The sequence below is a fragment of the Trypanosoma brucei genome, chromosome 5, assembly GCF_000210295.1.
Source record: "Trypanosoma brucei gambiense DAL972 chromosome 5, complete sequence".
Taxonomy (NCBI): Eukaryota; Euglenozoa; class Kinetoplastea; order Trypanosomatida; family Trypanosomatidae; genus Trypanosoma; species Trypanosoma brucei.
The window spans coordinates 154,157-181,696 of record NC_026738.1 but is presented as its reverse complement, the minus strand read 5'-3'; the positions used below and the strand labels follow the sequence as shown (position 1 = coordinate 181,696).

Below are 27,540 nucleotides of genomic sequence, written 5' to 3'. Positions count from 1 at the left end.
ATTTGGTTAAAAACCCGATTCTTGCACAACCTGCCCAATGTTGCATGTTTGCTCACAAATTGTGCACTATTGCGTATTTTCACGTCAAATACGCATTCATGCGTATGATTGTGCAAAAACAGTGTTGCAATGCAACATGTAAGGTGTTTTGGTGTAAAACACGCATTCTTGCACAACCTGCACAATGTTGCATGTTTGTTCACAAATTGTGCACTATTGCGTATTTTCACGTCACATACGCATTCATGCGTATGATTGTGCAAAAACAGTGTTGCAATGCAACATGTAAGGTGTTTTGGTGTAAAACACGCATTCTTGCACAACCTGCACAATGTTGCATGTTTGTTCACAAATTGTGCACTATTGCGTATTTTCACGTCACATACGCATTCATGCGTATGATTGTGCAAAAACAGTGTTGCAATGCAACATGTAAGGTGTTTTGGTGTAAAACACGCATTCTTGCACAACCTGCACAATGTTGCATGTTTGTTCACAAATTGTGCACTATTGCGTATTTTCACGTCACATACGCATTCATGCGTATGATTGTGCAAAAACAGTGTTGCAATGCAACATGTAAGGTGTTTTGGTGTAAAACACGCATTCTTGCACAACCTGCACAATGTTGCATGTTTGTTCACAAATTGTGCACTATTGCGTATTTTCACGTCACATACGCATTCATGCGTATGATTGTGCAAAAACAGTGTTGCAATGCAACATGTAAGGTGTTTTGGTGTAAAACACGCATTCTTGCACAACCTGCACAATGTTGCATGTTTGTTCACAAATTGTGCACTATTGCGTATTTTCACGTCACATACGCATTCATGCGTATGATTGTGCAAAAACAGTGTTGCAATGCAACATGTAAGGTGTTTTGGTGTAAAACACGCATTCTTGCACAACCTGCACAATGTTGCATGTTTGTTCACAAATTGTGCACTATTGCGTATTTTCACGTCACATACGCATTCATGCGTATGATTGTGCAAAAACAGTGTTGCAATGCAACATGTAAGGTGTTTTGGTGTAAAACACGCATTCTTGCACAACCTGCACAATGTTGCATGTTTGTTCACAAATTGTGCACTATTGCGTATTTTCACGTCACATACGCATTCATGCGTATGATTGTGCAAAAACAGTGTTGCAATGCAACATGTAAGGTGTTTTGGTGTAAAACACGCATTCTTGCACAACCTGCACAATGTTGCATGTTTGCTCACAAATTGTGCACTATTGCGTATTTTCACGTCACATACGCATTCATGCGTATGATTGTGCAAAAACAGTGTTGCAATGCAACATGTAAGGTGTTTTGGTGTAAAACACGCATTCTTGCACAACCTGCACAATGTTGCATGTTTGTTCACAAATTGTGCACTATTGCGTATTTTCACGTCACATACGCATTCATGCGTATGATTGTGCAAAAACAGTGTTGCAATGCAACATGTAAGGTGTTTTGGTGTAAAACACGCATTCTTGCACAACCTGCACAATGTTGCATGTTTGTTCACAAATTGTGCACTATTGCGTATTTTCACGTCACATACGCATTCATGCGTATGATTGTGCAAAAACAGTGTTGCAATGCAACATGTAAGGTGTTTTGGTGTAAAACACGCATTCTTGCACAACCTGCACAATGTTGCATGCTTGTTCACAAATTGTGCACTATTGCGTATTTTCACGTCACATACGCATTCATGCGTATGATTGTGCAAAAACAGTGTTGCAATGCAACATGTAAGGTGTTTTGGTGTAAAACACGCATTCTTGCACAACCTGCACAATGTTGCATGCTTGTTCACAAATTGTGCACTATTGCGTATTTTCACGTCACATACGCATTCATGCGTATGATTGTGCAAAAACAGTGTTGCAATGCAACATGTAAGGTGTTTTGGTGTAAAACACGCATTCTTGCACAACCTGCACAATGTTGCATGTTTGCTCACAAATTGTGCACTATTGCGTATTTTCACGTCACATACGCATTCATGCGTATGATTGTGCAAAAACAGTGTTGCAATGCAACATGTAAGGTGTTTTGGTGTAAAACACGCATTCTTGCACAACCTGCACAATGTTGCATGCTTGTTCACAAATTGTGCACTATTGCGTATTTTCACGTCAAATACGCATTCATGCGTATGATTGTGCAAAAACAGTGTTGCACAATCATACCCATTTGTCTCTGGTTTCAATATGTTTTGTGTTTGTTGATTGTGTTTTCTTTAATTCTTATTTTTTCTCTAGTTGTACCGTTCTCTTCACCGCTGATAAATGTTTTTTTTCTTTATTTTGTATTTTTGGTTTATTTCCTTCTGCTGATGTGAATATTTTTCGTGCATTGTTTTGTCTTTTGGGTATGCGTTTGTTGAAGGGTGAGGAGGCGATGCTAGATGTTAGACTTGCTGACATGCCGACTTTTCCACTTCTTTGTTTGTTGCTTAGTTTTTTCTGTCTATTCTCTTGTTAATGGGGGTGCTGTATGATTTTGGTTCCTGTTTACCCTGTTTTTCAATAGTCGTAGCTAAGAGTGGCGTCAAGCGCTGGAGTCGTTTTGTGGTGAGTTGAAGTTATTCAAGGCGACCGGAGAAGCAGAACTTCTGCAGGATGGCGCTGTCGTTTGGTGTTGGCTATGTTGCCTCCGGGGCATGGTAGCTTGTTGGGTAAAACAATGTTTTCTTGCGGTAGATGCGCTGTCTTGTAGTTATTGCTTTACATCTTGCATCCTGCTTTTCAATTCAAGACCTGTTTAGCTCGCGAACCGATTGCTTTGTATCACAAATGTGGCTGGGAAGGTGGTGCCGTCGTGACGCCTTTGAATGTTTAGTGTTGAGGCTTGCTGTTGTTGATACTCGCGAAGCCGCCAGTACGGGCCGCGGTTGCATGGGTTCTGATGGATCATACGCTGGACGCGACGCATCACCGCATTTCATTTTTCAAAAGAACGCGCCTACGCCAGAAGATCCGCCGCCATATTCGTCACTGCACTCGTTCGGTGTTTGCCATATCGCACCGCAATTAGTACACCTTTTTTGTCCCTCAGCGTGAAAGAAGGTTGTTAACACCGAGGTCGTGGTCGTTGGGATTGGTTGGGATGCAAGCGTCGCCAGTGGAAATTACGGTTCCTGCCACCGTTGGAACGGGCCACCCATGAGTTGATTTTGTGCGGCGACCACCAGCAGTGCCAGCCAACGCTGTCGGCCCGCGCATCCATTCTTTGCATTTGGTCGTGAAATGTGTCCCGGTGGGCCCCCGAGTATATTTCCCCAGATCACAACAAACGCTTCGAGTAGGCCGCGGTGTCTGCAAACCCCCGGTCGGGCAACTGTGACATGCCAGCGACATTCTTCGCAATTTCGCCGCGCGCCTTCGTTCAATGCCACGCCGCAGCAGGGGAGTACAAACTGTGGTCTAATGCAATTGTTCCTGCCTGGTATTGTCACAGCTGACCACCGCAATTTGTGCAGGGACGGGTCAGTAATGGTAACTGCGCTCGCCTCCGGCATGGTGGAGAACGAAAGCGGGTATATCGAGAGGCTGGGCAGCACCGCCTTGTGAATTAGGAAGGGATTCGGTGCCTTTCGCAGGCCCACCGCCAGTGCAAGGGGTCCTACACAGGGCCCGCGTGCAAGTGCGCCGCCGCTTTTGTTGACCTGATGTATCGTTTTTTCGTCCTCACTTGGGCTGAGGGTCTGGCCGGACCTCTGGTTTAAGAATGTCCATTCGCCGATCTAAGCCTCTCCGGGACAGTTTGCGCACACGGGCCTTATCTTCCCGCGGAAGGCCCTGTTGCATTGAAAAGGAAGGCGTTGGAGAAGCTTGGATCAGTGGCTTCCGTCCCGGCACGAAGTTACGGGTGGGGTTGTATAGTGCGCGTGCGATACGTCCTCGATGGTTTGGCTGTCTTTGTGCCACTCCGCTCCGGTCGCCTCTCGAATACCTTCTGACACGCACTAATGCCACACATCAGCTCTGCACGTGTCACGTAATTGTAAAAACCGGAATTGTAAAGCACGCAACGCCTCATCTGGGTGATACGCCGTCGCCCAAACGGTTTCTATTTTCAGCGCCCTGCGGCTTGCTATTCGCTGTGTTTGCGCAGCGCGCCGTCCCAAAACATCTTCGGTACTTTTCCAACCCCAGCCCGAGCCCCACCGTGATGTTACATTGACGATAAGTGTTCAATGTAGCTGAGCAGTTTGCATTTCGTCACCGGCGTGCGGGCGTACATAAGTCACTTTTGCTGCCATTGTATCACAACGCCGGGGCTGCCCTGCGGTGTGCGGTCTTCGGGGTCCCTCTTCGTGTATCGCGCCGATAGCGCCAAATTATCCGCAAAAAAGCCGTCATGTGATAGCGGAAATGCTTCCAAGAGTTGGCTCTGCGAGTCCGAGGCTGAGGGGCACAGTGCGCTCTGATGCAGTTGCTTTATGCCTCTTGCAAGCGTCCGGCTGTTTAACAGTGTTTTGCCAACTTTCGTTCCTTTCATTCTGCTGTAAAATAAAACCATCAGCCGCTTTCCGTGTGACATCCAAGGCATTCGCGTAAACTATGAATGCCGCTCCCATGTGCGACGGCGACGGGTGACCAAGGGCCATCTGGAAGCGCTGAAGCAGCCTTAGCGTGGGGCGACCCGGCCGAAATCCCGGTTCTAGTGTGGGCCCCTCCCCCATAGAGTCCCCAATTCCATTACCAACGATGTTCTCGATGGCTTCGCGCGCGCAACTCATCGCTTTCACCGCCTCGTGGACATCCAAACGCTCCACCTTCTTAGGGTGTTTCTGTATGGAAATTATTGATAACTCTCCCGTGCAGCAGGTACGATTCCATTCCATAAACTCACGTCGAATGCCTTAAGGGCGAGGATAAGTAATCTGTTGCCCGGGGCGCGTAGGGATCAACGAAATGTTTCTCCTGCCGGTAGTCGGTTTTGGAGCACCGTCTCATATAGCCGCCAGAAGGTTGAATGGCCCCGACGCGTACACTTTCTTGACGCACCAGTTGCAACGGACCGGAGCCTTGTGCTTTCAGAACGGCACGAAACACCCTTCATTTGTCATGCGGCCTGGAAGCTACCTCTGCATGTCGACCAGTTCCCCCATTCAATGAGCGATGACACCTCGCAATCCCCTTATCGAGTTTAGTAAGTTGAGGTGTTGAGTGTTGTGGTGTGGCTGTGATTCAAGGAACAACCCCTGCGGTTGCAACACGGATGCCGCACCTCAGACATTTCTCCAATTCGTGCGCGTTCCACCAGTTCCAATTCTTCCGTCAGAGTTCGTCGGCTGTCCTGAGAAAATTTCTCCGTGTGGATTTGGTCTATGAATGCAGAGAAGCTGTTGGTGAATGGGCTCACCCGCTACGTTCCACACACTCATATCGAGGAGATGTTGACCATCACTGCTCGGTGAAGTTCTATGACATCCACTGGTGCGCCCCGCACTTCCCTTGAGGGGTGACGCATCAGGTGTGAGCTCCCGATGTTGGCACGCACACTTGGTGCTATCGCCAGTTTTTTGTTGGCCCAAAGCTACTTACCGACATGGCGCCGCAGTAAAGTTATTCCCCTAGTATCTGATCGAATCGTGCGGTTCCACACCGCCGCGTGACTGTCACCTTTTGCACCAATGAGTTGTGTGCCCTCGGCCGCAAGCAGCACTCACACGCCGGGTTCTTCAAAGTGTGGCGTGGCGGAATGTAGGTAGGCTTGGCTGTCGGCGAAGTAGTCCCCCTTTTCCTTTTTCCTAACCCACTGTTGTTTCAGTGTGAATTCCTTTGACATTTATCTTGAGTCTGTTGGCGCTCCTCTGTGTTTAGCTCCAAATCCTTTGGTTAAATAGCTTGCATAGAAAACGTACCAGTTGCATGCGAAACGGCAACCATCTGTTTGCGGCATTTTCGACCGCTTTCTCTACGCAGCGCTTCCTGGGGAGGGGTGTTGTGACGGTTTTGGGGAAGGTGAGTAGTACCCACATTTTACAGTGTTGTGCTTTTTTTCCTATTTCGCATTCGCCCTTCCACTGCATGAGTTCAGTGAGGTGACTTTGTTGCACGCATTTTGTCCTGCGAGCGTTGGAGGGTCTTTGGAGCTGTCTTTGATGCCGGAGATGCTTTATCATTTGTATCTTTTTTCATTCCAACTTCCACCAAGTGTTTGTTCCCTGTGTACAGAATGGGTTCCGACATATGAACACGCTAATAATCGCACCATCCTCTTTCGTATCGTGTTCTACTCTGCGTTTCAGTCAGTGACTTTTGCAATGCCTGCCCTGATCCCTCAGGAAGTTCAATGTTTTTGCTGTCTTCCTTTTTGCCATTCTCTTTTTCCTTTCGCTTCGTTTTCATAATCAGCCCTTTAATTGTTTATGCGCTTCTTTTTTTTTTTTTACAATTTGGCGCTGGTACTCCTTCGGCCGTGTCTTGTTACACAGTGCGAACAGCATTTATTGCGGTGAATGGGGAACTTTGTTTTCAGCTTGTTCGCATGACCATGTCATCGGTTTTTGACACGGTGAATCGGTTTGTCGCACTTGTAGCCTGCCAATTCCCCCTTTCTCTGCAACTTCCTCGGGCACATTTGACATTCCACCTCCATGCCTTATTTTCCTGGTGATTTGTCCTGTGGGTTTTCGGAGAAATTTTCTTCCTGCCGCGCTTTGAGCGACCCGTGTCGTTGCGTTTCCTCAACCGCCCACCCAGTCGGTACGGTCGGTAGACGAAAGGGCCAATTTAATCTTTTTCCTTTCTTTGCTCTCCACCGCTTCCTCAGACAGGTCTCCTTTTCGCTTCTAAAGAACCGCCTTGGAGGTTACCCGAGACACGTCGCGGCATGCGTTCCCATAGTGATTGCCTTTGTTCAAACATTTTATCATAGATATATGGCGGCTGTAGTTCCCTCTGTACGTTGTCTGTGCTTTGCTCCCTGTTTGGGGTGCTTTCCATGCTCCTTTCCTTTCCCATTGATGCGCTTTTATCGTTAGGTTAGCCACTGAGCCGCAGCGCGATTGCATAACGTAGGCGAAATATGCAGGTAAAGCAGATCTTTGTCTCGCATTGCTCCCCGTGGCGGGGACGCTTTGGGACAAATGGATGAGATGACCTGCAACTTTGGTGGTCCCTTTTGTGAATTCCCCGAGGCCCTTTTTGTGCCTCTCTGCTTCCTCACATGAACGAAGTGTTAAATCTGGCGGCCCCACATCTTTTGTTTTCCTTTATCTTCTTGCTGTTTTCACGGAATTAAAAGGTGCCAGCATGCATGATCCCGAGGCATGTGCACTTTCTTTCCAGCACACATTCACACACACGTCATCACATGGTTTTATGGGCCACCGCGCATTGCAGCCGATTCCTTGTTGTGACATTTTACAGATGCTTTTTAGACCCGTGTCTCCGCGTATGATGATTAGGTTGTTTGCAAGGAAGCTGTTTCTAATTCCTGATGATTTGTTTACCTTTGGGCTGAGGAGGTCCCTTCTGATTATGAGCAGCATTGATCCAGGCAGCGGATCGTTGCGGCACCCCGCAGGTTGGGGAACTAGCGTTTGACAAGGTCTTGTTTGTCCTCACTCTGGGGTTTGAACTGTACAGGAACCGTCCCATTCACCTCTTTAGGTGAGAATATACTTGCAGCGACTCAGCGCCACAGTGATTTACACACGATCCACTGACTCGGACGCTCTTGCATAATCCACAAATGCCTGCTCTGCCTTTTTTCTTTTGTAATGGGAGCTTGCGAAAGGAATGGTCCATCTTTACCACTTTCTTTGTTATTCGTTCTTTCCTTTCTTATATATGCATAGAAAAACTATTACGGAGGAAAGTTTTTTAAAAGGGTAAGTAATTTTTTAAAAAGTAAGTTATCGCTGTAAGTTTTGAGAGATGCTAACGACAACCCCTCCAACTATATCGGATGCCGAATGGGAAATAAGTTTGAAAGAAATAAGGACTTTTGTGAAACAGTGCGGTCGGACCGCATTTTCATTCGACTATCGTCTCCCTTTTGGAAATTCAGCGGTACATGTAGACGGTTTTCCGAGGCTTGACAATGGAGAGCTTCGAGTGACTTTTGACAATGGGCAGGTAAATTTCGCCGATTTACGGACCTCGTTTGTTTCCTTCAATATGCCCTAAAACATTGAATTGTTGCCTATGTTCGAAGAAAATAGAGAGATGTTTCGTAACGAATGTCTAGCACTAGAGGCAAATAAGTCTAATTTATACCAACAGTACGAAATGACAAGAGCACAGATGAATGATGAGCACTGGAGAATGCAAAACCAGTCGATGGAACTGAATGGGCAAGTTGAAAGGTTCATGCAAGAAAATTGTGCTTTGAGAGGGGAAATGGAACAGGTGCTCTTCCATATCAATGGGTTGGAAGCTGTCATTGAATCGATAACAGCTGGATTACACCACTGAAAGATATTAGCAAATACGGACGCCACACATAAAACGGATCAAGTTGTCGAACAAGAGAGAGAGAGTGAAGAATGAATCAGATCGAAAGGAAAAGGTAGAATAGAAATAAAGTTCACTTTTGAGTCATACAAATCACAGTTTTGTCAGAAATCAAGCGGTAAATATGTAAGGAACCACAAGGTAGGAATCAGAGGCATTCAGCGGTTAAAAAATAACTTTGTGGACAAGGGTTTTCGCCCTGAAGAAAATATGCGGACGTTTGAAGGGGAAGTCGAATACATGACAGAGACATCACCGGAACAGTTTTTTAACTGCGTACAAAGAATTGTTCCCATTACCACAAAAATCGGATCACGGGTTACAATGCGTCTGGGAGCAATTTGCGGCGTGGATAAGTGCAGTAGGATTGGAAGGCCTCTCAGAAGGTGGGATAACAGTCGGGAGATCGATTCACACTTATCTTCGAGTCTTGCAAACAGAGAGAGCCCACTCGGGGGTGCGAGTGGAAGCGTTGGCAAAGGCACTACATGATCCAAGGAGGGAAGAAGATCCATACCATCAAGCATACCCAAAAGTTCAAAAACCGACTTCCCAAGTTAGCAGAATACGATGCTTCCGATCTGGGAAGTTGGAGCACTACAGTGCGTCATGCTTCGTTAAGGATGCCAAGGTTCCGTGGAAGCCAAAAAGCGAATGTCGGCCCCGGAAACAGTAAGCTTCAGGGCCGAGAAAATATTGGAATCCGTGTCCATGGCTACGGGGCCAAGGACCCACAAGTGGGTAATAGCGAATGGAGAAATGCCACGGAAAACTTGCCGGGGAAAGGTCTCATGGTAGAGGAGGACACAGAGGACACAGAGGGAATAGAGCCAGCAAGAGAAAAGGTATCCCCAGTTTTTCGCCCTACGAAAACACCGGCAAAGGAAGTTATCATTATAAAACCACCCACGATACGATTATGGTGGCGTGGGCTTCAAAAGCGAATCACATCGCAAAAAGAATTTGGACACAGTCAATATGGGAGCAGTTGGGGTCGATTCTCAGGAGATTCTGCGAGTCTGTGGCAAAGCACAACGTGGAGCCAAGCGAGGGGAATGTTCCCGTCTTCATTGTGAGCTTGCAGCTGGCCAAAAGCAACGCTGTGCAGTATACAAGAACTCTTTTGTGATGCTGACAGCGGAAAAGGCACCAACAAGAATCCTTTTGGAAGGTTTGCAGAGAAAAGTGGCAGAAACACCAATAAAGCAGGCCTGCCCCATGGAGATGTGGGAACTGGACATGATAAGCGACACAATGGAACTGGAAAGGGAGCGAGTGGCCATGCGTCTGGCTTTGGTCGCTGCCAGCTGTTAGGGAGAGATTGCGTCGCCGCAAAAGGAAAATTTTGTCGCTCATCCTCAGGACGAGGAGGCACTAATCGTCGACTGGGGGGCATCCCAAAGACATCCAAGTTAGATCCCCACAGAGCAGCGTGAAATGTCGTCATCGCGGGCGAGGACGCCAAAAAGTTGAAGAAAGTCGTAAGGTGGAGGGCGGATGAAGAAAAACTAACCACCATCAGCAGAAGGGACATGGAAAACATTCTGAAACCTTACGGAATGACGGTGCATTCTATAAAAAAGAGGGTCTCTACCTCATGCGACCGTAGCGGTGATAGAAAACGACCTCGACTCACGCATTCTGGCCAAGATGGGAAAACATGCGGACCCCATGGAATTTCCTCGGAGCACCACTAGGTATTTAGGGCCGTAGGTGGCTGTGTTAAACAAGTCAGTAAATTTAGCGGCACTCATGTAGAAACAGTGGTAAAGTGGACCACTTTACTGTGGAAGGTTACGAATCCAACGAGTAGGAATAAGAGGACAGGACCTTTATTTCAGGGACACAGCATTCTCCGACGCACCCATCGAGCCAAGGTGGTCTCTGATACTGAGCAACAGGAGCTACCGTTACAACAGGTGGATGTGGAGACTTTACGGCTAAAACGGATCAAGTAATGACTGAATAGTCAATATTTACAGCTCTTCAATGATGTTTGGGAGACCATGCGCAGACCGGCCGGTGAAGCAGGTCGGGAGTACGAGCCAAAATTAAAGATTTCAGACCAGAATACTATTACCGTGGAAAGAGCGGGTATAATTCGGAAAGTGTCCAACAACCCTACAACGGGTTGGGTGGTGCCCTTCACGGTGATGGAAGAGAAGCCAACGGGTTGTCGAGGGCGAATCATTACATGGCCAAAGTCTAAGAATGCACAGGACGATTATGAAGCTATTGTTCCTCTGGGACACGTGCCACACTACCTGGATGCTGTCTATGATAAGGCCGCAGCACTTTGTGATTTAAAAGCTTCGTTTTTTAAAAGTGGCCTTGCTGAGGGACACTCAATCAGGTTTACAGTGCAGGATGGCGAGTGGGAAGCTCATGGAAGTTACCAGGCTTCCTATGGGTTACAAGTGTGGCCCTGAAGTCTTGCACACGGTCACGCGGGTATTGGCCGGGGACTCTGCAGTAGTGAAAGCCGAATACGCAGCGCCTTGGTCGCTAAAAGTGCATGTGTGGATTGATAATATTCTTATTAGCGGTCCACGTGAAGTGGTTAACTAATGGAGAAAGGTTATTAGAATAAACATGGTACAGAGAGGCGCAACTTCATGGAAAAGGAATTCCACCACCACACAATATGATTTCACTGGAGTGCATTTTGATCACGGTTCAAATACGGTGCCATTGAGCGAGAAAACGGTGCGGAAGCTCAGGAGGCTATCCCACTGAGAGGGTTACGGTTGACAAGCTGGATAAAATAACGTCCCGAATGATGTATGCGGCGGGAGTACGGGGAGATTCTCTGTTCCGACATTATTTTTTCTTAAAGATGGTAAGACTGCGCTTGTCGAAGCTCAACAGGTGTGTCTTGGCGCAGAACGACATGGTACGGCTTTTCCCCCATGCCATCCGCATGGGGCAGGAGTGACTAAACGAGCTGATCGAAAAAGAACCCGTTAAGCCGTCAAGGTAATTACCGACTTCTGCAACATCGGTTACCGATGCTTCTATACACGGTTGGGGAGCCTTACTTTTTAAGGACAGCGGGAAAGTATGGGCTTCAGGAGGCCAGCGGGCACAACCTCCACATTGTATCCCTCATACCAAGGCGAGAGCAGTGACGTTGGCATTAAGAGCTTTTCAGGGCAGCCTGCTTAACAATATTCACGTATGTGTGGATAATACTACAGTTATGCATGCTATGAAAAAAAAGCAACACACACTCCGATGCTTCGGTTCAAGAAGTAAGTTTAATAGATCATGCTTATCTGGAGGAAGGCATCGAGGCTCTTTGAGACTATGTTGTTTCATTAGCGAATTCCGCTGATGGTATCTCACGGAGGAGGGCAGTTTTTCCATCGGACTTAGCGAAAGGGTGGGACTTGTGATAGGGAGCGCGGGAGGTGTGATGAGAACGCTTTCACCAATTCCTTATCGTAAGTGTTTGTTTCTTTCATTGTCTTAACATTGGGAGTTTTATCTACATTGAAAAAGCTTACCGGGATACCCTAAGATTGGTCATTTAATTAATTATATGTTTCATCATACATCTCTTCTATATGTAGGAGTAGGTAAGGTGCAGACTATTCTGCCTCAATTATTACACTAAACAAACGTGCTTTAACCCTTGCAGTTGAGGGCATGAGTCCTTGGCAGTTGTGGGTGAAGTAGGCTACGCAGTTGATCTTTCGGGATCCTGACAACCATTCTTTCCATCGACTTGTAGAAAGTATTCGTACTGTAAATTGCAGGAGTGATGCCACCTTTATTACAGGCTCGTGTGCCTTCAAGGCTGATATTAAAACACCCTTTCTCTGCTGTTTCGGCGTCACAGTGTGTTCCATGTGGTGAAATATAACTCCAGTAAGCGGTGCCTCTTCTTCCTACAGAGCCTCTTCACTCCTTCTCAGCATACAATATCTCCCACAGGCGCGGTTCCTGTGCAGAATTTAGCTGTTGGTAATTCCGGCGCTCCCATGGTCAGTAATTTGGGTTCATAGGCCCTCACTTCTGGTAATTCCCTCTTCGAAGCTCCTGACGTTTCTTGACATATCCTCGTAAAGAATTTCCCAGCCAAGGCACGCAAGTTCATTGGTAAGCCGCTCAATCGGCTCTATTCCATTCGAGTAGTGTGTGGTGATGGCTGTAAGAACTAACTTGAGCAGCATCCACGTCGACGCCTGTTTCTATCGTATTCTAATTGTGCCTTCCGGTTGGATTCAATGTCGGGATCTAGCTTGACACCACACTCCCCGTGGATGGCTACGCCTGGTGCTGGAGCTCGCTTGCAGTCTGGAGATTTTCCCGTGGAGCTCCCTTTTTTGCTTTTTTTTTTCTAATCAAGAGTTCTTCCAAGCGCCGTTTTACAACACAGTATCCTCCGCTGTGTAGCCGGGTGCGTGGACACTAACCTAAGCCACGCCAATTTATACTCACATGTACGCGCGGCGCGACTTTCGCTGGGCGCAATTTGCTGAGTTCCAGTTTTGTTTTTGCCTCTAACCCTCGTAAATGTATCGACGCGGGTACTACCTGCGGCCCCTTTTCGGCTGTTGGCCAAATTGTCACTCTCCCGCGCCTTCTTACCTTTGTAGAACCCCGCACTGTGGCCGTCCCGCCCTGTTCCGGCTTTAACACTCATCAACTCCTGAAGGGGTTTGCTCTTCCAGTGCTCCGGAAATACGGGTATCATTTTGCATCTCATTTCTTCGTCGCGTGGATGTGTCTCCCTCAAAATGCGGAAGCAAACTCCCTTTAATACAAGGACACTTCGGTGAGATGGTCCCTTACGATGCAGCGATGAGTGGAGTACCGCTATCTATGGTGCGTTCCCATGGCAGAAGTTGCCCCTACGCGCCCACGGGAACGTGCAAGAGCGTGGGGAGGGCCGTAAGGATATCACTTCCCACACCGGGGAGCCAATTTGCCACTTCTCCCCATTGCTCCAGCAACCAGCAGCCGACCGACAGCCCCGGTCACTAAGGGGTTGGATGCATACAGCTGCCCAGTCCCCCCCGGGTGAAGTGCTGGGCGGTGGAGCCATGTTGACGGGGTACACGCCGAAACGATGGTGGGTGTTTGGTCGCGTGTGGTGTGCTACCGGAGGGGCAGTGGTGGCGGAGGGTTTGCCGTGTAGCGCCATTTTTTTCTGTTTTGCTTTACGGATCGTTTCGTGGTGGTTTGCGTTTCCCGGATTGATCATTTCTGTTCCGCCCCGATGGGTGTTCGCTTTTTGTCGTGTTTTTTGTGTGTTTGTGTGGTCCATGGTTATGTACAGCATTCCGAAGCGGTTTTTTTATATTTTCCGCGATCGTTCTTTGTATTCCAGAGGTGCCGCACGTACACGAAGGGAGGGGATTTGGCCGGGAGAGGTTTTCGCACTGTGTTTATTATGTGTAGCAGGGGTGCCTTACATCTAAAGCGTTTCTCGATTTTATTCGATATGCACTTTAATCTTTTGATAATCCGTGAGGGTTGCTCATGACACCGTGAATGGGGCGAACTCGTGAGATTAAACTAGATGGCCCGAAATTATTTTTGTGTTTCCATGTTGATTCGGTGCTGATGTTTTCCTGAAAGCCCTTCTGAGGAGGTATTTTTGTGTGTTCCAATTGTTCAGGAGGGCCCGATGAAGGAATGAGCTGTGTTATCTTCGCGAAAAGTCTTTGATACCCTTGAGCTGTGGATGCTTGCAAGTTAAATCAAATGACCTGGTGCCGTTTGCAGTTCAACGGCGTTCCTTCTACGTGTTCGGAATGACGGACTGGTGGCAGTCAAGTGGTTTCTCGTGCCTGTCTTCCTTTTTTGTTTCAACTGTCAACTGTCTTGTCTGATGCACGGTACTGCGAGGCGGTGAGACCGGCGATGAGTTATTCGGTATGGATTAACTGTTCTGTCTCTTTGAACGTTGTGGTTCCCTCTTCACCTGGCTGCAACTCTGTCTCTTACTGCCCTTCTCACTGCAGGTGTGTTTGCGATGAAGAATTCCGTTGTCTACAGCTCAAAGCGCTGGTGCCACAATTCAACGACCGTTTGTTTCGCACTGGACCACATCCTGCTCAATGGGTTGTCGTGCTGTAGCTCTGTGTTAGGCGCTTGACGTGCAAGAAGATGGTATTATAGGCTGAATCCGTGGCTCTTCATCGTTCTTCCTGCTCGTTTGTACCATCAAATAGTTTTTGAATTTGAGCAATAGCTCCACTGTTAATGCAGGAGAGCTACTGTGGGACAGCCGTCAGTTTCGACCTATTCCCCTACCCGCACTTCTTCTACTTCTGTGACCTGCAGAATGAATAAGCTCTTTTACAAGGATTAAAAAAAAGTTTTTCGTTATGAACCTATGTTTCATTTTGTGTTGCGTTTGAGGTATTTATTTATTTCTCCACGACTGTGAGATATCTTTTTGTTTGAAAGGGTTATAAGTCTGGTACGCTTTGCATCTGTCTGTGCTCACTGATGCTGCAGCAACGAACATCCACTAGTATCAGTTGCACATATTCGCTTTATCGCAATTTGAATCATATTATCTCGACACCCAAATGGGGTGAAATACGCCCACAGGCCACGCGTGGTCACCATTTTAAGCAACATTTACATATTTTTTTTTTCATTTCTAAGAGTTCCCCTTTGGATGAAAGGTCACTCCTTTTCACATGATTATAATGGATTACGCTTTAGCAGATTTTGTTCCGATCTAATTTGTCCGCTTGAACTTTCTTTTGCGTCTGCGTTTGCATATTGACTTTTGTCTCTTTCTCGACACTGTTTTTTTTTTTGGACTGGAGGGAACCTGAACGTATTAATTCATCTACACGAAATCCGGGTTCAATGGGCCGTGGATTCGGGAGAGGACTGAGGGTTGCCATCGTGACACACGCACAGGGTAAAAATACAGGCAAGAAAACCCCACGAGGTCTTCGGGGGTCGCGCCAAATAAAACGCAAGAGGTTCCAGCAGAAGCACGACGACCAGCTGAAGCTGGAGGAATCTATGGGACTAGGGCCCGTTACTAAACGCGTCGCTGAGAAACCATTAGCACAACAAATTGCAGCTGTTCAGTTCCCGCATGTGATCAATAAGAGACAGAAGGGATTCAAACAACTGCGCAAACAAATCATTCACGGAGTTAAGAGCATTCGACGAAGACACGCCGAAAGGAAGAGGAAACAGGCGGGGAATTCCGACCCTGCCCGGGGACATGCGAGTTCATAGTGCGCTCGAGGACGTTCGAGACGCGCTATTGGTTGTATGAACGGGAGGTCAAGAGGCTTGTGATCTACAATAATAAATTGTACTTCTTCCCGTCCTTGTTGCATTTACATCTGCTGCTTATCACCGTCGTCTTGGTTCTGCTGACATCTATACCATCTTTTTGTACTCTTCTAAAAAAAAAAGTCGCAACTATGTCACAGGAGGGTGGGAAATCAGAACCGGACGCCAACGAAAAAGAGCAACGGAAGCAAAAATTAAGGCTAGGCCTTGAGGCCATGTTCTGTGCTCAAGAGATACCTTCTGAGAAACGCACGGACATTGAAAGTGACGGCGAGGAAGTGCCTCCAAGCATTACTCGAGATGAAGATAGATACCGTCAGGTGGCGGAGGCTATTCTTAGGATTGATACAAAGAGCAAAATCATAGAGATAAATAATATTCGCCTGTTTTCAGTGGCTGAAATTGAGCTTGACAAGTTGACTGAATGCACATCCCTTTCCTTGCGCAAGAATCTCTTGCATGATCTTATTCCGTTTCCTGAGGACCTCGCCGATCGCCTTGATGAGTTGGATCTTTTCGACAACAAAATTCGTAAGCTGAACGATTTTTTTGAGACAGTAACAGTCCCTGGCGACCCGCCCACGACGAAAACACTCCCCAACGCATACAAATGTCTCACGAAATTGGACCTAAGTTACAATCAGATTCGTGAAATCGGTGGACTCGATTCCATCGGGGGTACACTGAGAGAGCTTTATCTGGTCGAAAATAAAATTAAAGAGGTTAAAAATCTTGATTCTCTGGTGAACCTTGAGTTACTTGAATTAGGGGGCAACCGTTTACGTGCCATCGGTTCCGGGTTGGAGAAGTTGACGAAGTTGAAACAGTTGTGGCTCGGCAAGAATAAGATAAGTTCCATCGGTACCGCGCTTCACAAATTGGTTTCGCTAGAGATCCTTAGTTTGCAGGCAAACCGAATTACCTCTGTTGATGCGGAAAACTTCTTGGGAGCAAAGGCCAATCCTAATTTGAGGGAAGTCTACTTGTCCGAGAACGGCCTTACTTCTGTTGGGAACGTGCGACGCCTATCAACAATCAAAATTATCGATTTTAGTTTCAACTCGATATGTTCAATCGACGCTGAAGAGATCAATCCGCAAACCATGCCCAAACTTGAGGAGTTTTGGCTCACTGATGGAAATATAGCAGATTGGGAAGAGGTAGGAAAGTTAAGTGGCTTCACAAGCACTTTGAAGACCGTGTATCTTGAGCGTAACCCAATTGAAGAAGATAAGAGGTACCGCGACAAGGTATACATGTACCTGCCCTTCTTGGTACAGATTGATTCATGGCCAATTGTGAATAAGGGAAATCTTGAAGCTGATCGTAAGCGAAAAGCTTGATGTTTATGAATACCGTCGACATACTTGGATATGTATTTACGAGGTTTCTTCAGCACTGTTTGAGGTGCATTCCCGCGACACCACATAGTGGAGATCAACGGAAGTCAGACATGCGTACTAGTGACGCATACGGCGGCATACGCAGTGGTTGTTTCTATCTAACTACGTCTTTTCGGCACTGTCGTGTCATACTTACGACTCCCTGTGGCTTACCCGGATGAAGCGTTTCTTACCTTTGATTTATCCTTAACGCCTTTCTTTTCACATCTGTATGCACTCAAAAGTGAGCGGCTTTAGCTATAGCGTTATATTATATAGCTTGTAGTAAATAGAAGGAAGGATCTTATACCACGTGAACTGCGCCACCGCGACCAAACTCACCTACATCTGTACGCGCTGAGAGGGCATGCAGCAGGTTCCACCCGAGATTAAGGCAATGAGCGATCAGCTTCAAATGCTTCTCAAGGAAAACCAGGAGCTCGGAGAAAAGAAGGCGAAGCTAATTGATGCACGCCAACGACTTGGTGCTCAAAAGTCTGAAAACGAAATAGTAAGGGATGAAATCAACCGACTAGAACCAGATTCCAAGGTATACAAGCTTATCGGACCGGCACTAATTCCACAGGACCAGAGCGATGCTAAGGCAATTGTACAGAATCGTCTTGAGTACATCAATGGGGAGCTCAAAAGGACGGACGCCGCTATTGCTGACCTAGAGAACAAGCAACGCAGCGGGCAACAAAAGTCTGAGGAACTATTCCGGAAGATGCAGGCGAAGCACTCACAAATCCAAAGACGTCAGCAGCAATCTTAATGGATGGCAAAGGTTAAGAAAATTTAACGTCCGCGTTTATGTCTTTTTAACTCAGTTATTATGCACTATTTTCATTTGGTTGGCCCCAATGCTGCTGTCTAGTTGTAGTGTGTGTTTCTTCACAAGGGAAAAGCGGTGCTCTTCCACATCCTTCACGTTCCACTCTTTATGCATTTTTTTAATCAACGATAGCATTTAGTGGGAAGGTCGTCGTTTTTATCCCCTTATTGAACGTTATCTTCGGTTAATCTGATGGAAGGGCAAAAGTACGACTGGGCGAATGCGCATGCCCGGTTATGGACTTCATTTAAGAAGTCACAAGAGAGCAACGATACACCCACTGCCAGGGGGGATATCCGCATGGACTCTTCACCGACAGCTCCTTCTGTTCATCTAAGAAACTCTGCTGCTGTTCGTGATATCACAACGGCAGTTCTAGCAGAGGCAATGGGACGTGGGAAAGCTGATGAACCTGTATTTACCGAAGAGCTAGAAGCCCGCATCGTTTGGCTGTTGGAAAATGAGGGAGTGGATTCTCCCATGCGCGATTTGTTGGGGGCGATTATGCATTTGAAGAAGCGGATAGAGATGAGAGGTGGCGAGGTTGCGATCACAAGTTCTAGAGTAGCTGACATAGTTGGCGAAACTCTGTATCACCTAACCGGAAGGAAAGTATCTGGCCATGTGAATGAGGGTGCTAGTACGGGCAAAGACTTTGATGACGTCAATGAGAGCCCTTTCCTCAAAGTTCTCATGCAGGTTGAGAAATGTAAGAAGACCGCGCGGAAACTTGCGGAGAGGAATGGGATATGCAAAAGTTATGATAGCGAGTCATCGTTGGGGGAAATACTTGATATGATGAGCTCTTGCAGACCCTGTGCTGTGGAACGAACCATAGATGAGGATAACAAGGAGACGTTACGACAAGTTATGGACATACTTGGGGCATCCCCAGGGGTCCCAGTAGGCCAAGCACCTTCCCTGACGCTAAAGCTGACGAAGGACTTAGAATTTGCGAGAAGGGACGTTCATACCTGTTCTGCTCTTCTTCACCAATATGAGAAGGCTGCAATGTCCCGATTTAGCTCGTGCGGCGTTGTGTCGCCGCCTACAGTGGAGCAGGAACGGGCAATATTGCTGTCGGACAGACCTAATGTAAGCGTTTCTTCTAACGATCAGTGGATCGAAAGGGAATTCAAAGATGTGATATCCATTATGACACAAGTAAATCAACGTTTTCATTTAAACATCGTCCCAAATCATCTTAGGGGGTGGCCAACGAGCTCTTCAGCCGAGGTTGTTTTCGACCATATGCGCACGTCTCTCGAGTCTGCTAGGGATATGATAGCTGCGCTAGCGGAGAGGGAGCAGGAGGTTCGGTCAAAGCTGGCCGAAATAACACGAAAACTAAGGCACAGTGACGACCGCAGTGCGAGCGAGTGCAGTGACGATAGATTCTCGAGGAAGCTGTCAGATGACACCGTCGTAAGTGGGCACAGCGCTGCTATCGAGATGGCTCAGCATTTGGGTTTGTTGGTAGATCACCAGCTCAAGAAAGAGGAGAATGTAAACCAGGAGTCTTTGCAGGGTTACAGAAAGAAAATGAGGGAGATACTGATGCGAATTCTCCGCTGGCTGCCTGATGGTGATGGTTCGTCGCAGGGGGATACTGACCCAACGTGTTTGTCACCGACCAAAGCGCCGCAGGATGAGGACGCATTAGCGGGATATGTGGAATCTGTTGTGCAGCGCTTCGCCGCGCAGTCAAATGTTCCAGACACCCTTGTACCCCATATAAGGGAGTTGTGTACCAATGTTTCTCAGCTAGCTGACAGTCTTGCATGTGGAAATGTTCAGTGCATTGACGACTCAACGATGACAACACTCCTCAGCACAGTGGACCAACTGCGGCGATGGGTACTGGGGGAGCGTTGTGACACCCGTTCCTCTGCGGACAACGCGCTGATTCAGCAGTGTTTGTGCGAGTTGGCCCAGCTACTTCCTACGGGAACGTCGCCCAGTTCGTGTGAAGGAGCTGTTGAAATTGAGCCCCCTGTGAATAACTTACTGGAAATGGTGCAGCTGCTGAAAAGGCGACAGGAACAGTGGGTTCAAGAACAACACAAACATCAGGCTTCAGGTGCAAATAGCCGAATGGAGAAGGCCCGCTTGGAGGAAATCGTGCGGGAGGGTGGGAAACAGCTCGTTAAGCGGTGCAAGGAGATACTACTCATTTCAGCTAACTCTGTGGAGGCTGAGGCCGTTATCAATGCCCTTTCTGACGAGCTCACGGATGACGTCCCCGCCGTGAAAGACTGCGCAGTCGATGCAGCACCAGGTAATAACCAGGGGAGTACTGGAGCCCATTCGATAACTTTGGCGACTACCGTATTTCGGGACCTGGACGAGCGCCTGAAACTCATCAAAACGCGATACCACCGGCTGCAGCATGCCTACGAAGCAAACAAGGTGCGGCTCGATAATCTAATTCAGTCCAATATCCCTCGTGGGAAGCGTTGGGCGCGCATATGCAATACAGTGGGGGCGCTTTGCCGTGCCGTGGGTGTTGAAGAGCTCGCTTTTCGCCTTGAGCATGATGGCCGACCAGAGTCCCTGCAATCACCCTCTGCTCCCACCGCATCCGCATCTAATACTACTTCACCTGCTGCTGTGGCTTCGGCATTCAAGCAAACACTCCGGGCTGACCTTACCAAATCGGATGCGGGGCAGTCGGTTACTGACGGGGAGTTGCTTGAGGCACTGAAGCTTGTTGAATCGCGGCTCAAAGATAATACAGCTCTCTGTGATCGTGTAAGTCAGCAGTCACGACTACTCTTGTTGCAGGAGGAGCGCAAGCAGTGGCGCGAGGAAGTGGTGACCTTCCGTCAGGCTATTCAGGTAATTTTGCAGCGGCTGGCAGAAGCGGGGCAGCGGATCAAGCGGTCACTTTATCTCTTGGGTACAGATGAGTGTGCAGAGGACGATGTGGTGGAGACGGTGCTGCGGGAGCAGGAATGCCGTGACGATGATAAAAGCCGATTAAAGCAACGGCAAGACGAAGGCGATGGCGGTGACCCAGACAGTGAATGGAACGGAGCCGACGAAGAGCGTCTACAGAAGCAACAGGAGGTGAATGAGGAGGCGCTGGCTGTACTGCTTCGGAAGTTTGGTAGATGGGCTACTCGGCTGCATGAGACGACTGAGGATCATCTGCACACTCAGAAAAAGTTGGTGAAATACTTCGCCGCTGTTCACCGGTTCTTTTGCAACGCAAATGTGGCTCCCCCAAATTTAGATTCATGCACTGGAGCGCTTCTGGACATCGACACAACACTCATGCACTTCGCTGATGGGATATTACCGGTTCTCGATCGTGCCATCGACGCCGCCCAGTCCAAGAGAAAAAAGAGGACCGGAGTTACCAGTTGTGGTAATAAAGCGCTACTGAACATTCTTAACAGCGGAAAAAGCAGCGCTGATACCGGTGATAGTGAAGCATGTAGAACAGTTACCGGTGAGAAGGATGATGCGGATGCGCGAAATGAGGTGATGTCGCTGTTGCTTCAGAATGCGCCCGCTGATCGTATTCTTCCCGCAGACCACCGAATTACACGACTGTACGAAATGGTGGGAAAGTTGCGCACAATGGTCTCCGGTCTGTTAAGTGTACGCTACTTAGCCATCCCTGTTGCGGTCGGAAACCGGGGCAGCGGTGGAAACAGTGATGAATTGGTCTTCGCTGATGGCTTCGGTGACGATGACTATATTGAACTAGATCTCAATACGCTGCGGGCCGTTGGTGGGAAAGGTAGCAAGGAGGGTACTGCTGGAATTGAAGGCGATCATAACAGCGGCTCAGGGGCTGCGGCTAACATAGAGTCGAAGGGAAGTGATGGTGCAACCTATGTGTCTGACGAAAAGCTTCTCCGCATAGTGGAGTCAAACGTGACCGCTGTTTACCAGGCTTTGGCGAAGTTTAGTACCGATTACAAGCTCGCCGCCATCTTATTGCAAAAGGACACGGAATCGATGCAGCATTTCATCGCTGAAATGCTCAAGTATTACATTGAACTCGATGTGAAGCGAGGCTTTGGTCAGGACCCCGAAATGCTTCGTGAACTTTACATACTTATCCATGAACGTGCTAAGCGGCAACGCGGGTGCTACTTCTTCAGTCGCGTGGGTGGCGAGGGACCTTGCGTTTGGTCAGCTGCCCTTGAGCAGTTAAGTTGTGGCTTCATCGGCATCCTGGAAAAGCTTCACAAACGCACTGAAACAGCTGCAGAACTGCGTGAATTAGTTGATGACGTGGTGGATATTTGTGCTATGTATGTTAATTGGGTGGATACAACTGGAGCTACTATCACTTCCCTTCATCCCTTACCAGAAGATGTTTTGACTGCTTGCATTCGCCAGGATGTTGTTGCAGAAGAGGAGGTGATGTCTGTAGTTGAGGGAAATCAGTTGCAGCCACATGGTAACCAGAGTTGCGATAGGTGCAGCGATGCACGGGATGAACTTGAGGTTGAAGATGTTCGTGATTCAGGGGAGGAGGTGCCGAAACCACCGCTTCCACCTGGCCATTCCCGCCCAAAAGTGTCTCATTTCAAGAAAGATGACATCGTGCTTAAAGTAATCGCCCATATGTTTCAAGTGGCACAAGAGGTTCTTTCTCTCAGTGGTAGCAACAGTGAGAGAACACAGCAACTAGAAGAGCAGCTACAACTTCTACGCGAGAGTGTCGCTGTTGCGGAACAGGGAAGGGACAAGGCTTTATCCGAAGCTGCAGTGTCACGCGCTGAGCTCCGACGGTGGAGGAGGCAACACCATGTGCCAGATGATCAGCTTCAACCACCGCCCCCGCTGCCCATAGTTCAACAACATCAACAGGAGAAGAGGCCGAGCGGGTTAGAAAGACCGGTGTCACCGTCTCCAGTCACAACCATCACCATAGATGATGAAGGCATTCACCCTGGCGTGGGCCGGGCTCCCCCGCCGAGTGCTGTTGCTCCTGGTAGGGACGACGCTCTTTTGCACGTTGCAGAGGTAATGAAGGAATTGACTGACGAGCTGCGTGGTGTTTGTGGGCGCCGTGGTTCGGACATATCTTACCCTCCCGTGGCAACAGTTCTGGACTCTACATCGAAAACGCTAACAGCGTCGGAAGGCTCAAGGCGAAGGGTTATGATGGATACTGAGAGTGATTTTTATAGTGGAGCCTCTGTTTCCACTGCCACATTTCAACGGGGTCTTGCAACAAGGGGATCTACGGCAGGGGCGCCCTTGGTGAGGGAGCAAAAAGGAAATGCCATGCAATATGGCAAGAGTTCTCCATCTTTCGCTCCTCCCACCACTCCACCACGTTCAGGTAATAAGGAGCTGTCCCCCATGGGTGAGATGAGTGCATCGCCCCCGTCCTTCCAACCACCATCACAAGGTCTGCAGACACAGCAGCGACCTCAGGGCATCATTCAATCCTACGACGAAGGAAGACACTCACCAGCAGCAAGAGACACAGTTGTCTTAGCTTCTGGGGGGACGAAGTACACAACCCGCGCTCCATCTACCCAACACTACAGATCACACAGTGAAGGTGTGAATGCCCACGAGCGTGATGTGTCCACCAGGCAGCGGCATGCCGGTCGCTCCCGAGGAGGCGCTGTCAGCGATATGGTTGGTGGCCTGCAAACCAAGTCAGACGGCAGGAGGACGACATCCGCGACTCGGGCCCCTGTAACCCGGACACCTCCATCGCTGTCAGCGGCTTTACGTGGTCAGTCGCCCCAAGCAAACCCTCGAACACCAGTCAGGGTGGCTGCGTCACCGTCCTCACTGTCATCGCCAAATGCTGCAGCGCCAACGGCAGCAGCACCAATTCGTCGTTCTTCGCCACACTCCCGGAAGTATCGGGACGGGATGGAAGAGTTGATGGATGGCCTTTACGCCAATTATCACGCATACCATGACTGCGTTTGTGGAAACCAGCCAAAGGGACACCATGGATCTGGGGTCTTGAAATCCACGAACCGGCCAGCTGCGGTGGTAGCCAGTAGACAGTGCGCCCGAAACCGGAAGCCCGGCACCACTGGAGATCGTTACTGTGAAAACGTCAAGCGGTCCCCCGGTGGCTCGCTGTCTGTTCGCACCACCGTGTCAGGAAAGTCGTATGCAGCTGGCGGTGGACAAGCCCGGCCTCATAGCAGTAATGAAGAAGACTACACCCTGCATATGAGTTCCTTGCATAACACCGGTAGTTCCATCGTTATTTCACCGGACAGTACCGCCGCGTACCCCGATGTTGGGGATACAGACGCTTCGCGCCGCGGCCGCGACCGGCGCCAGATCGGCCATGAGGCGCAAGGGCTCTTTTTTCGTGGATTAGAACGTGAAGAGTCGCTGCGCGGCCCCGCGAGACAAGTTATCTCTGGCACTCGATCGCCATCGCGTGCACGCGATGGCGGAGGATTGAGGGGGATATTGAAGCAACAGCACCACCAAAGGCAATCAACAGTGACGCCCACCCGCAGGGTGAGCTCGTTAGGGTACGGTGTTAACGACTACGCCCATGGTGCTAATTCAAAACAGCTGCTAGATGTTGTAGCTCGGACAAAGGTGGGGAAACGGGATGAGTTCTGACGTTCCCCTTCGTTTACCCCCCTGAGGCGGACGAAGAACTAAAGTCGAGAGGGTGGCGGCGCTATGAAGTATGCTGCTCTTCTTTTAGTCTACCTTTGTGCCGCTGTGGTGGCTGTTCGTCTGGGCTCTGCGCGGGCAGTGTTGTTCTGCTGTCTTTTTTCCTTAAAAAGAGGATGGGTCAAGCAGTACCCATAAAGAAAAAAAGTGAGATATCGATAGGGTTGTGCAGATCGTCGGGTAGGGTGGGGCATGGCGTTGCAGCACGTACGTTTGCGTGAGAGGTTACATGACGGTGAAATAGATACGTATTTGCATCGCATTCCTATGGAATGCAACATAGATATGCCGGGCATTTGACACGAAGAAACGCAAAAGGTCCTGAGGGTGTTCGTATATGGTGCGTGTAAAGGGCCAATGCAAGACAAAACTCCACGGGTACATATTGTGCAGTTCTGAGTGAACGGATGACCATAAGAGTTCGTTGCCCCCATAATGGTAAAAGCACAAACGAAACTGTATTAATGTGACTCGTACCGTTTGAACGTTTCACATTCTTACTTTTTCCTGTCCCTCTTTTCCATTGCTTATTCTTGTTTGTGCTGCTGTTGTCAAAAGGATCCATAGAGACCCCAAATTATTTTCTTTTTAAAAGCTATCGCTGGTGTTTTTCTCCAACGAGTGAAGTGCACGTGGCCCAAACAGTTTCTCGGCTGCTTGGGCGTCAGGCCAAGGGAGGTGATCAGGCAAAAGGAGTTGCTGAGAAAGTTGAAGTGAGCACAACACGCCACGTACGTTTGTGTGCGGTTATCTCCCCCTCTTTTACAATTGGAAGTGATCACCTCCGTGCGTTAGACGTTTTTATTGTGCTCCGTGCTTTGCTCACTCCCCTCATCGTCCCCCATTTATGCATATAAATGCGTCCCTTCCTTTCCAATTCGACGGTCAGCTCGAACAACTGTCAGACGTGTGCGTGTGTAGAGAGTTGCAGTTGGTACTTTCTGGTGCGAGTGAAGTAGTGCTGTTGTTTACAACTCCCACACATTTTTCTGAATTCATGCACAATAGTCCCACATAGTACAACTGGGGTGTAGTTTGAGCTGCTAAGGTGCGTAGCGTGAGAACGGGACATTCACAACGGTAGTAGAGCGGTAAAGGCGTAAACAAGTACGTAAATAGAAGAAAGGCACGTATCGGCGGGGGCGGTAGCAGTTTTTTTTTTTTTTTTTGGGGGTGAGTGAGAAGCACGCGCAACGGCCACAAATGAGGAAATATCATCTATCCCCATTGGTGTGGGCGACCACTGTGCATCCGTCAGAGTTGACGGCTGTAAGCCATCCTGCGCTGCCTTTGAGTGGTTGCTACTGTGTCAGCCGCAGGCACCGCTTGACAATAGCAACCGTTCTTTCGAATATCCGAGGCATGGCAGACGAGACAAGTGATATCACATCAAAGCTGGTTTATGCTCAACGCAGGCAGGAGGACGCAGTAGCGTGGGCAATTAAGGAGAAGGAGCTATTAGCCGCCAAAGCCAAGCGTCAGTTGGAGGAGGAAGCGTTGCAGCAGCGGGAGGAGCGCAAGCTGGAGGCATACACAACGGAGTTGGAGCAAACTGCCGGCCCTGAGGTTGCCGCTGCTGCGCGGCAGCGCATCCGTGAAGAGTCGGACACTAGTGTGCCATATACTCGTTCTGTTGACGCATTTGGTGACAAAAGTGTAAAGTTACAGCATTCCTTTTCGGGGCTAGCTGACAACCGCATCATTATGTGGTGGGAGCTGCTCTACTGGAATTACATCCGCTTCTTTTTCACGCAGGAACGCCTCATCGCGAAGGACCGATTTGGTAATAAGTTTACCGTCACATGGCAGTTCCAAAAGGGGCGGGAGGAACAGCGTCGCATGTATCGCAAAGATAGCAACAAGAAGCACCTCCCGTATGGGACACTGGCCACAGACGATAGGTTATGGGAGCGGTGGATGCGCGGTCACCGCGGAGACCCACCCAGTGTGGCAGAGGAGGAGCATAGTCGCAGCTACAAGAAGTCGTACTTCGGTCCCATGATCTTAGATGATGAGGAGGTGGAAGACGCACTCATGCGCATAATGGCCCACATGAACCGCTCGCAACAAACCTTTCAGGAGCTTGATGATGATCAGGTTTACGGGGATGCCCACAGGGCCACGAAACCATTGCGACAAACTGAGCACAACCCACAAACCGAGTACACTCAAAAGGCGAAGAGCGGTGCTACGTGGACCCTTGGCTTTGTTCGTGGGGATCTTTTTTACAATGAAGAGGAAGTTGAAGTGATGCGGACTGAGTTGGGCCACGTTTTCCGTAACATGGCGTGGCAAGAGCTTGAGTACAAACGTCAAGTGCGGATGAATAAGAAGCAGCACCCTGTACGCAAGCCCACGTCAGATGATCCAAATGACCCAGATGGTGAGCCATTTGCTCACTACTGGGAGAGGACAGACCTGGGTATTCCATACCATGATGCCGTTCCGGACCTCACCACTCCGGAGCTGGAGCGGCTCCGAATTGAGGCTGATCAGTTAGAAGACGAGCGGCTGGCGATTCGGAAGGAGTTGGGTTTGACGGACTTAGGTGACATTAGGGAAGGTCGCAATCCCATTGACAAGGACGGCGCCCGGGAGCCATTTCAGCCTCCACCCGTCTCAACGCGATGGAGGCCCAAGTGCTGGGAGGAGGCGTGGGGAACGGGTGCGGGGAATAAATGGTAAATGCTTGCTTAATTAAACGTGCACTGTTCTTGTGCGGGTGCGGCTTGCGAGAGTGTGTGCACACACCTTAACGCGTTCGTATTTAAATTCGCCCGGTAAGGGAGCTCTTTATTTAATCACCACCGTCACAACAGCGACAAATGACATACCTCTCATAACGAAGCAACGGGCGCACGCACTTATGCATTTGCTTTCCTACTTTCGCTTATTGTTGTTATTGTTGCTTTTTCCCCCCATCGCTTGACTTGT

At 48.8% G+C, this 27,540-nt stretch overlaps 19 protein-coding genes across 19 annotated transcripts; 12 read left to right on the top strand and 7 right to left on the bottom strand.

Annotated features, from left to right (window-relative positions):
- Window positions 1–2,095: 2,095 nt before the first annotated feature.
- On the top strand, window positions 2,096–2,491 carry TbgDal_V760 (hypothetical protein, unlikely; the record flags this gene model as incomplete). The annotated part of the gene is made up of 1 exon (XM_011774923.1): window positions 2,096–2,491. One exon carries the CDS (start codon window positions 2,096–2,098, stop codon window positions 2,489–2,491), a length of 396 nt encoding a protein of 131 aa, XP_011773225.1.
- A 218-nt stretch (window positions 2,492–2,709) lies between these two features.
- Window positions 2,710–3,069, top strand: TbgDal_V750 (hypothetical protein, unlikely; the record flags this gene model as incomplete). Its single annotated transcript, XM_011774922.1, has 1 exon — window positions 2,710–3,069. The coding sequence occupies one exon, from the start codon at window positions 2,710–2,712 to the stop codon at window positions 3,067–3,069; it is 360 nt and encodes a 119-aa protein (XP_011773224.1).
- Window positions 3,070–3,255: 186 nt separating this feature from the next.
- Window positions 3,256–3,579, top strand: TbgDal_V740 (hypothetical protein, unlikely; the record flags this gene model as incomplete). Its single annotated transcript, XM_011774921.1, has 1 exon — window positions 3,256–3,579. The coding sequence occupies one exon, from the start codon at window positions 3,256–3,258 to the stop codon at window positions 3,577–3,579; it is 324 nt and encodes a 107-aa protein (XP_011773223.1).
- Window positions 3,580–3,736: 157 nt separating this feature from the next.
- On the top strand, window positions 3,737–4,192 carry TbgDal_V730 (hypothetical protein, unlikely; the record flags this gene model as incomplete). Its single annotated transcript, XM_011774920.1, has 1 exon — window positions 3,737–4,192. One exon carries the CDS (start codon window positions 3,737–3,739, stop codon window positions 4,190–4,192), a length of 456 nt encoding a protein of 151 aa, XP_011773222.1.
- Window positions 4,193–4,367: 175 nt separating this feature from the next.
- On the bottom strand, window positions 4,368–4,856 carry TbgDal_V720 (hypothetical protein, unlikely; the record flags this gene model as incomplete). The annotated part of the gene is made up of 1 exon (XM_011774919.1): window positions 4,368–4,856. The coding sequence occupies one exon, from the start codon at window positions 4,854–4,856 to the stop codon at window positions 4,368–4,370; it is 489 nt and encodes a 162-aa protein (XP_011773221.1).
- A 978-nt stretch (window positions 4,857–5,834) lies between these two features.
- TbgDal_V710 (hypothetical protein, unlikely) lies at window positions 5,835–6,140 on the bottom strand (the record flags this gene model as incomplete). The annotated part of the gene is made up of 1 exon (XM_011774918.1): window positions 5,835–6,140. One exon carries the CDS (start codon window positions 6,138–6,140, stop codon window positions 5,835–5,837), a length of 306 nt encoding a protein of 101 aa, XP_011773220.1.
- A 474-nt stretch (window positions 6,141–6,614) lies between these two features.
- Window positions 6,615–7,001, top strand: TbgDal_V700 (hypothetical protein, unlikely; the record flags this gene model as incomplete). Its single annotated transcript, XM_011774917.1, has 1 exon — window positions 6,615–7,001. The coding sequence occupies one exon, from the start codon at window positions 6,615–6,617 to the stop codon at window positions 6,999–7,001; it is 387 nt and encodes a 128-aa protein (XP_011773219.1).
- Window positions 7,002–8,636: 1,635 nt separating this feature from the next.
- Window positions 8,637–9,005, bottom strand: TbgDal_V690 (hypothetical protein, unlikely; the record flags this gene model as incomplete). Its single annotated transcript, XM_011774916.1, has 1 exon — window positions 8,637–9,005. The coding sequence occupies one exon, from the start codon at window positions 9,003–9,005 to the stop codon at window positions 8,637–8,639; it is 369 nt and encodes a 122-aa protein (XP_011773218.1).
- Window positions 9,006–9,451: 446 nt separating this feature from the next.
- On the bottom strand, window positions 9,452–10,021 carry TbgDal_V670 (hypothetical protein, unlikely; the record flags this gene model as incomplete). The annotated part of the gene is made up of 1 exon (XM_011774914.1): window positions 9,452–10,021. The coding sequence occupies one exon, from the start codon at window positions 10,019–10,021 to the stop codon at window positions 9,452–9,454; it is 570 nt and encodes a 189-aa protein (XP_011773216.1).
- TbgDal_V680 (hypothetical protein, unlikely) lies at window positions 9,457–9,792 on the top strand (the record flags this gene model as incomplete). The annotated part of the gene is made up of 1 exon (XM_011774915.1): window positions 9,457–9,792. One exon carries the CDS (start codon window positions 9,457–9,459, stop codon window positions 9,790–9,792), a length of 336 nt encoding a protein of 111 aa, XP_011773217.1.
- A 463-nt stretch (window positions 10,022–10,484) lies between the features above and the next one.
- TbgDal_V660 (hypothetical protein, unlikely) lies at window positions 10,485–10,907 on the top strand (the record flags this gene model as incomplete). The annotated part of the gene is made up of 1 exon (XM_011774913.1): window positions 10,485–10,907. One exon carries the CDS (start codon window positions 10,485–10,487, stop codon window positions 10,905–10,907), a length of 423 nt encoding a protein of 140 aa, XP_011773215.1.
- A 1,913-nt stretch (window positions 10,908–12,820) lies between these two features.
- TbgDal_V650 (hypothetical protein, unlikely) lies at window positions 12,821–13,189 on the bottom strand (the record flags this gene model as incomplete). The annotated part of the gene is made up of 1 exon (XM_011774912.1): window positions 12,821–13,189. The coding sequence occupies one exon, from the start codon at window positions 13,187–13,189 to the stop codon at window positions 12,821–12,823; it is 369 nt and encodes a 122-aa protein (XP_011773214.1).
- A 114-nt stretch (window positions 13,190–13,303) lies between these two features.
- Window positions 13,304–13,765, bottom strand: TbgDal_V640 (hypothetical protein, unlikely; the record flags this gene model as incomplete). The annotated part of the gene is made up of 1 exon (XM_011774911.1): window positions 13,304–13,765. The coding sequence occupies one exon, from the start codon at window positions 13,763–13,765 to the stop codon at window positions 13,304–13,306; it is 462 nt and encodes a 153-aa protein (XP_011773213.1).
- Window positions 13,766–15,312: 1,547 nt separating this feature from the next.
- Window positions 15,313–15,696, top strand: TbgDal_V630 (hypothetical protein, conserved; the record flags this gene model as incomplete). The annotated part of the gene is made up of 1 exon (XM_011774910.1): window positions 15,313–15,696. The coding sequence occupies one exon, from the start codon at window positions 15,313–15,315 to the stop codon at window positions 15,694–15,696; it is 384 nt and encodes a 127-aa protein (XP_011773212.1).
- Window positions 15,697–15,887: 191 nt separating this feature from the next.
- TbgDal_V620 (protein phosphatase 1, regulatory subunit,putative) lies at window positions 15,888–17,099 on the top strand (the record flags this gene model as incomplete). Its single annotated transcript, XM_011774909.1, has 1 exon — window positions 15,888–17,099. The coding sequence occupies one exon, from the start codon at window positions 15,888–15,890 to the stop codon at window positions 17,097–17,099; it is 1,212 nt and encodes a 403-aa protein (XP_011773211.1).
- A 406-nt stretch (window positions 17,100–17,505) lies between these two features.
- Window positions 17,506–17,913, top strand: TbgDal_V610 (prefoldin subunit, putative; the record flags this gene model as incomplete). The annotated part of the gene is made up of 1 exon (XM_011774908.1): window positions 17,506–17,913. One exon carries the CDS (start codon window positions 17,506–17,508, stop codon window positions 17,911–17,913), a length of 408 nt encoding a protein of 135 aa, XP_011773210.1.
- Window positions 17,914–18,165: 252 nt separating this feature from the next.
- Window positions 18,166–24,549, top strand: TbgDal_V600 (hypothetical protein, conserved; the record flags this gene model as incomplete). The annotated part of the gene is made up of 1 exon (XM_011774907.1): window positions 18,166–24,549. One exon carries the CDS (start codon window positions 18,166–18,168, stop codon window positions 24,547–24,549), a length of 6,384 nt encoding a protein of 2,127 aa, XP_011773209.1.
- Window positions 24,550–24,638: 89 nt separating this feature from the next.
- Window positions 24,639–25,040, bottom strand: TbgDal_V590 (hypothetical protein, unlikely; the record flags this gene model as incomplete). The annotated part of the gene is made up of 1 exon (XM_011774906.1): window positions 24,639–25,040. The coding sequence occupies one exon, from the start codon at window positions 25,038–25,040 to the stop codon at window positions 24,639–24,641; it is 402 nt and encodes a 133-aa protein (XP_011773208.1).
- A 769-nt stretch (window positions 25,041–25,809) lies between these two features.
- TbgDal_V580 (hypothetical protein, conserved) lies at window positions 25,810–27,291 on the top strand (the record flags this gene model as incomplete). Its single annotated transcript, XM_011774905.1, has 1 exon — window positions 25,810–27,291. One exon carries the CDS (start codon window positions 25,810–25,812, stop codon window positions 27,289–27,291), a length of 1,482 nt encoding a protein of 493 aa, XP_011773207.1.
- Between the last annotated feature and the right edge of the window lie 249 nt (window positions 27,292–27,540).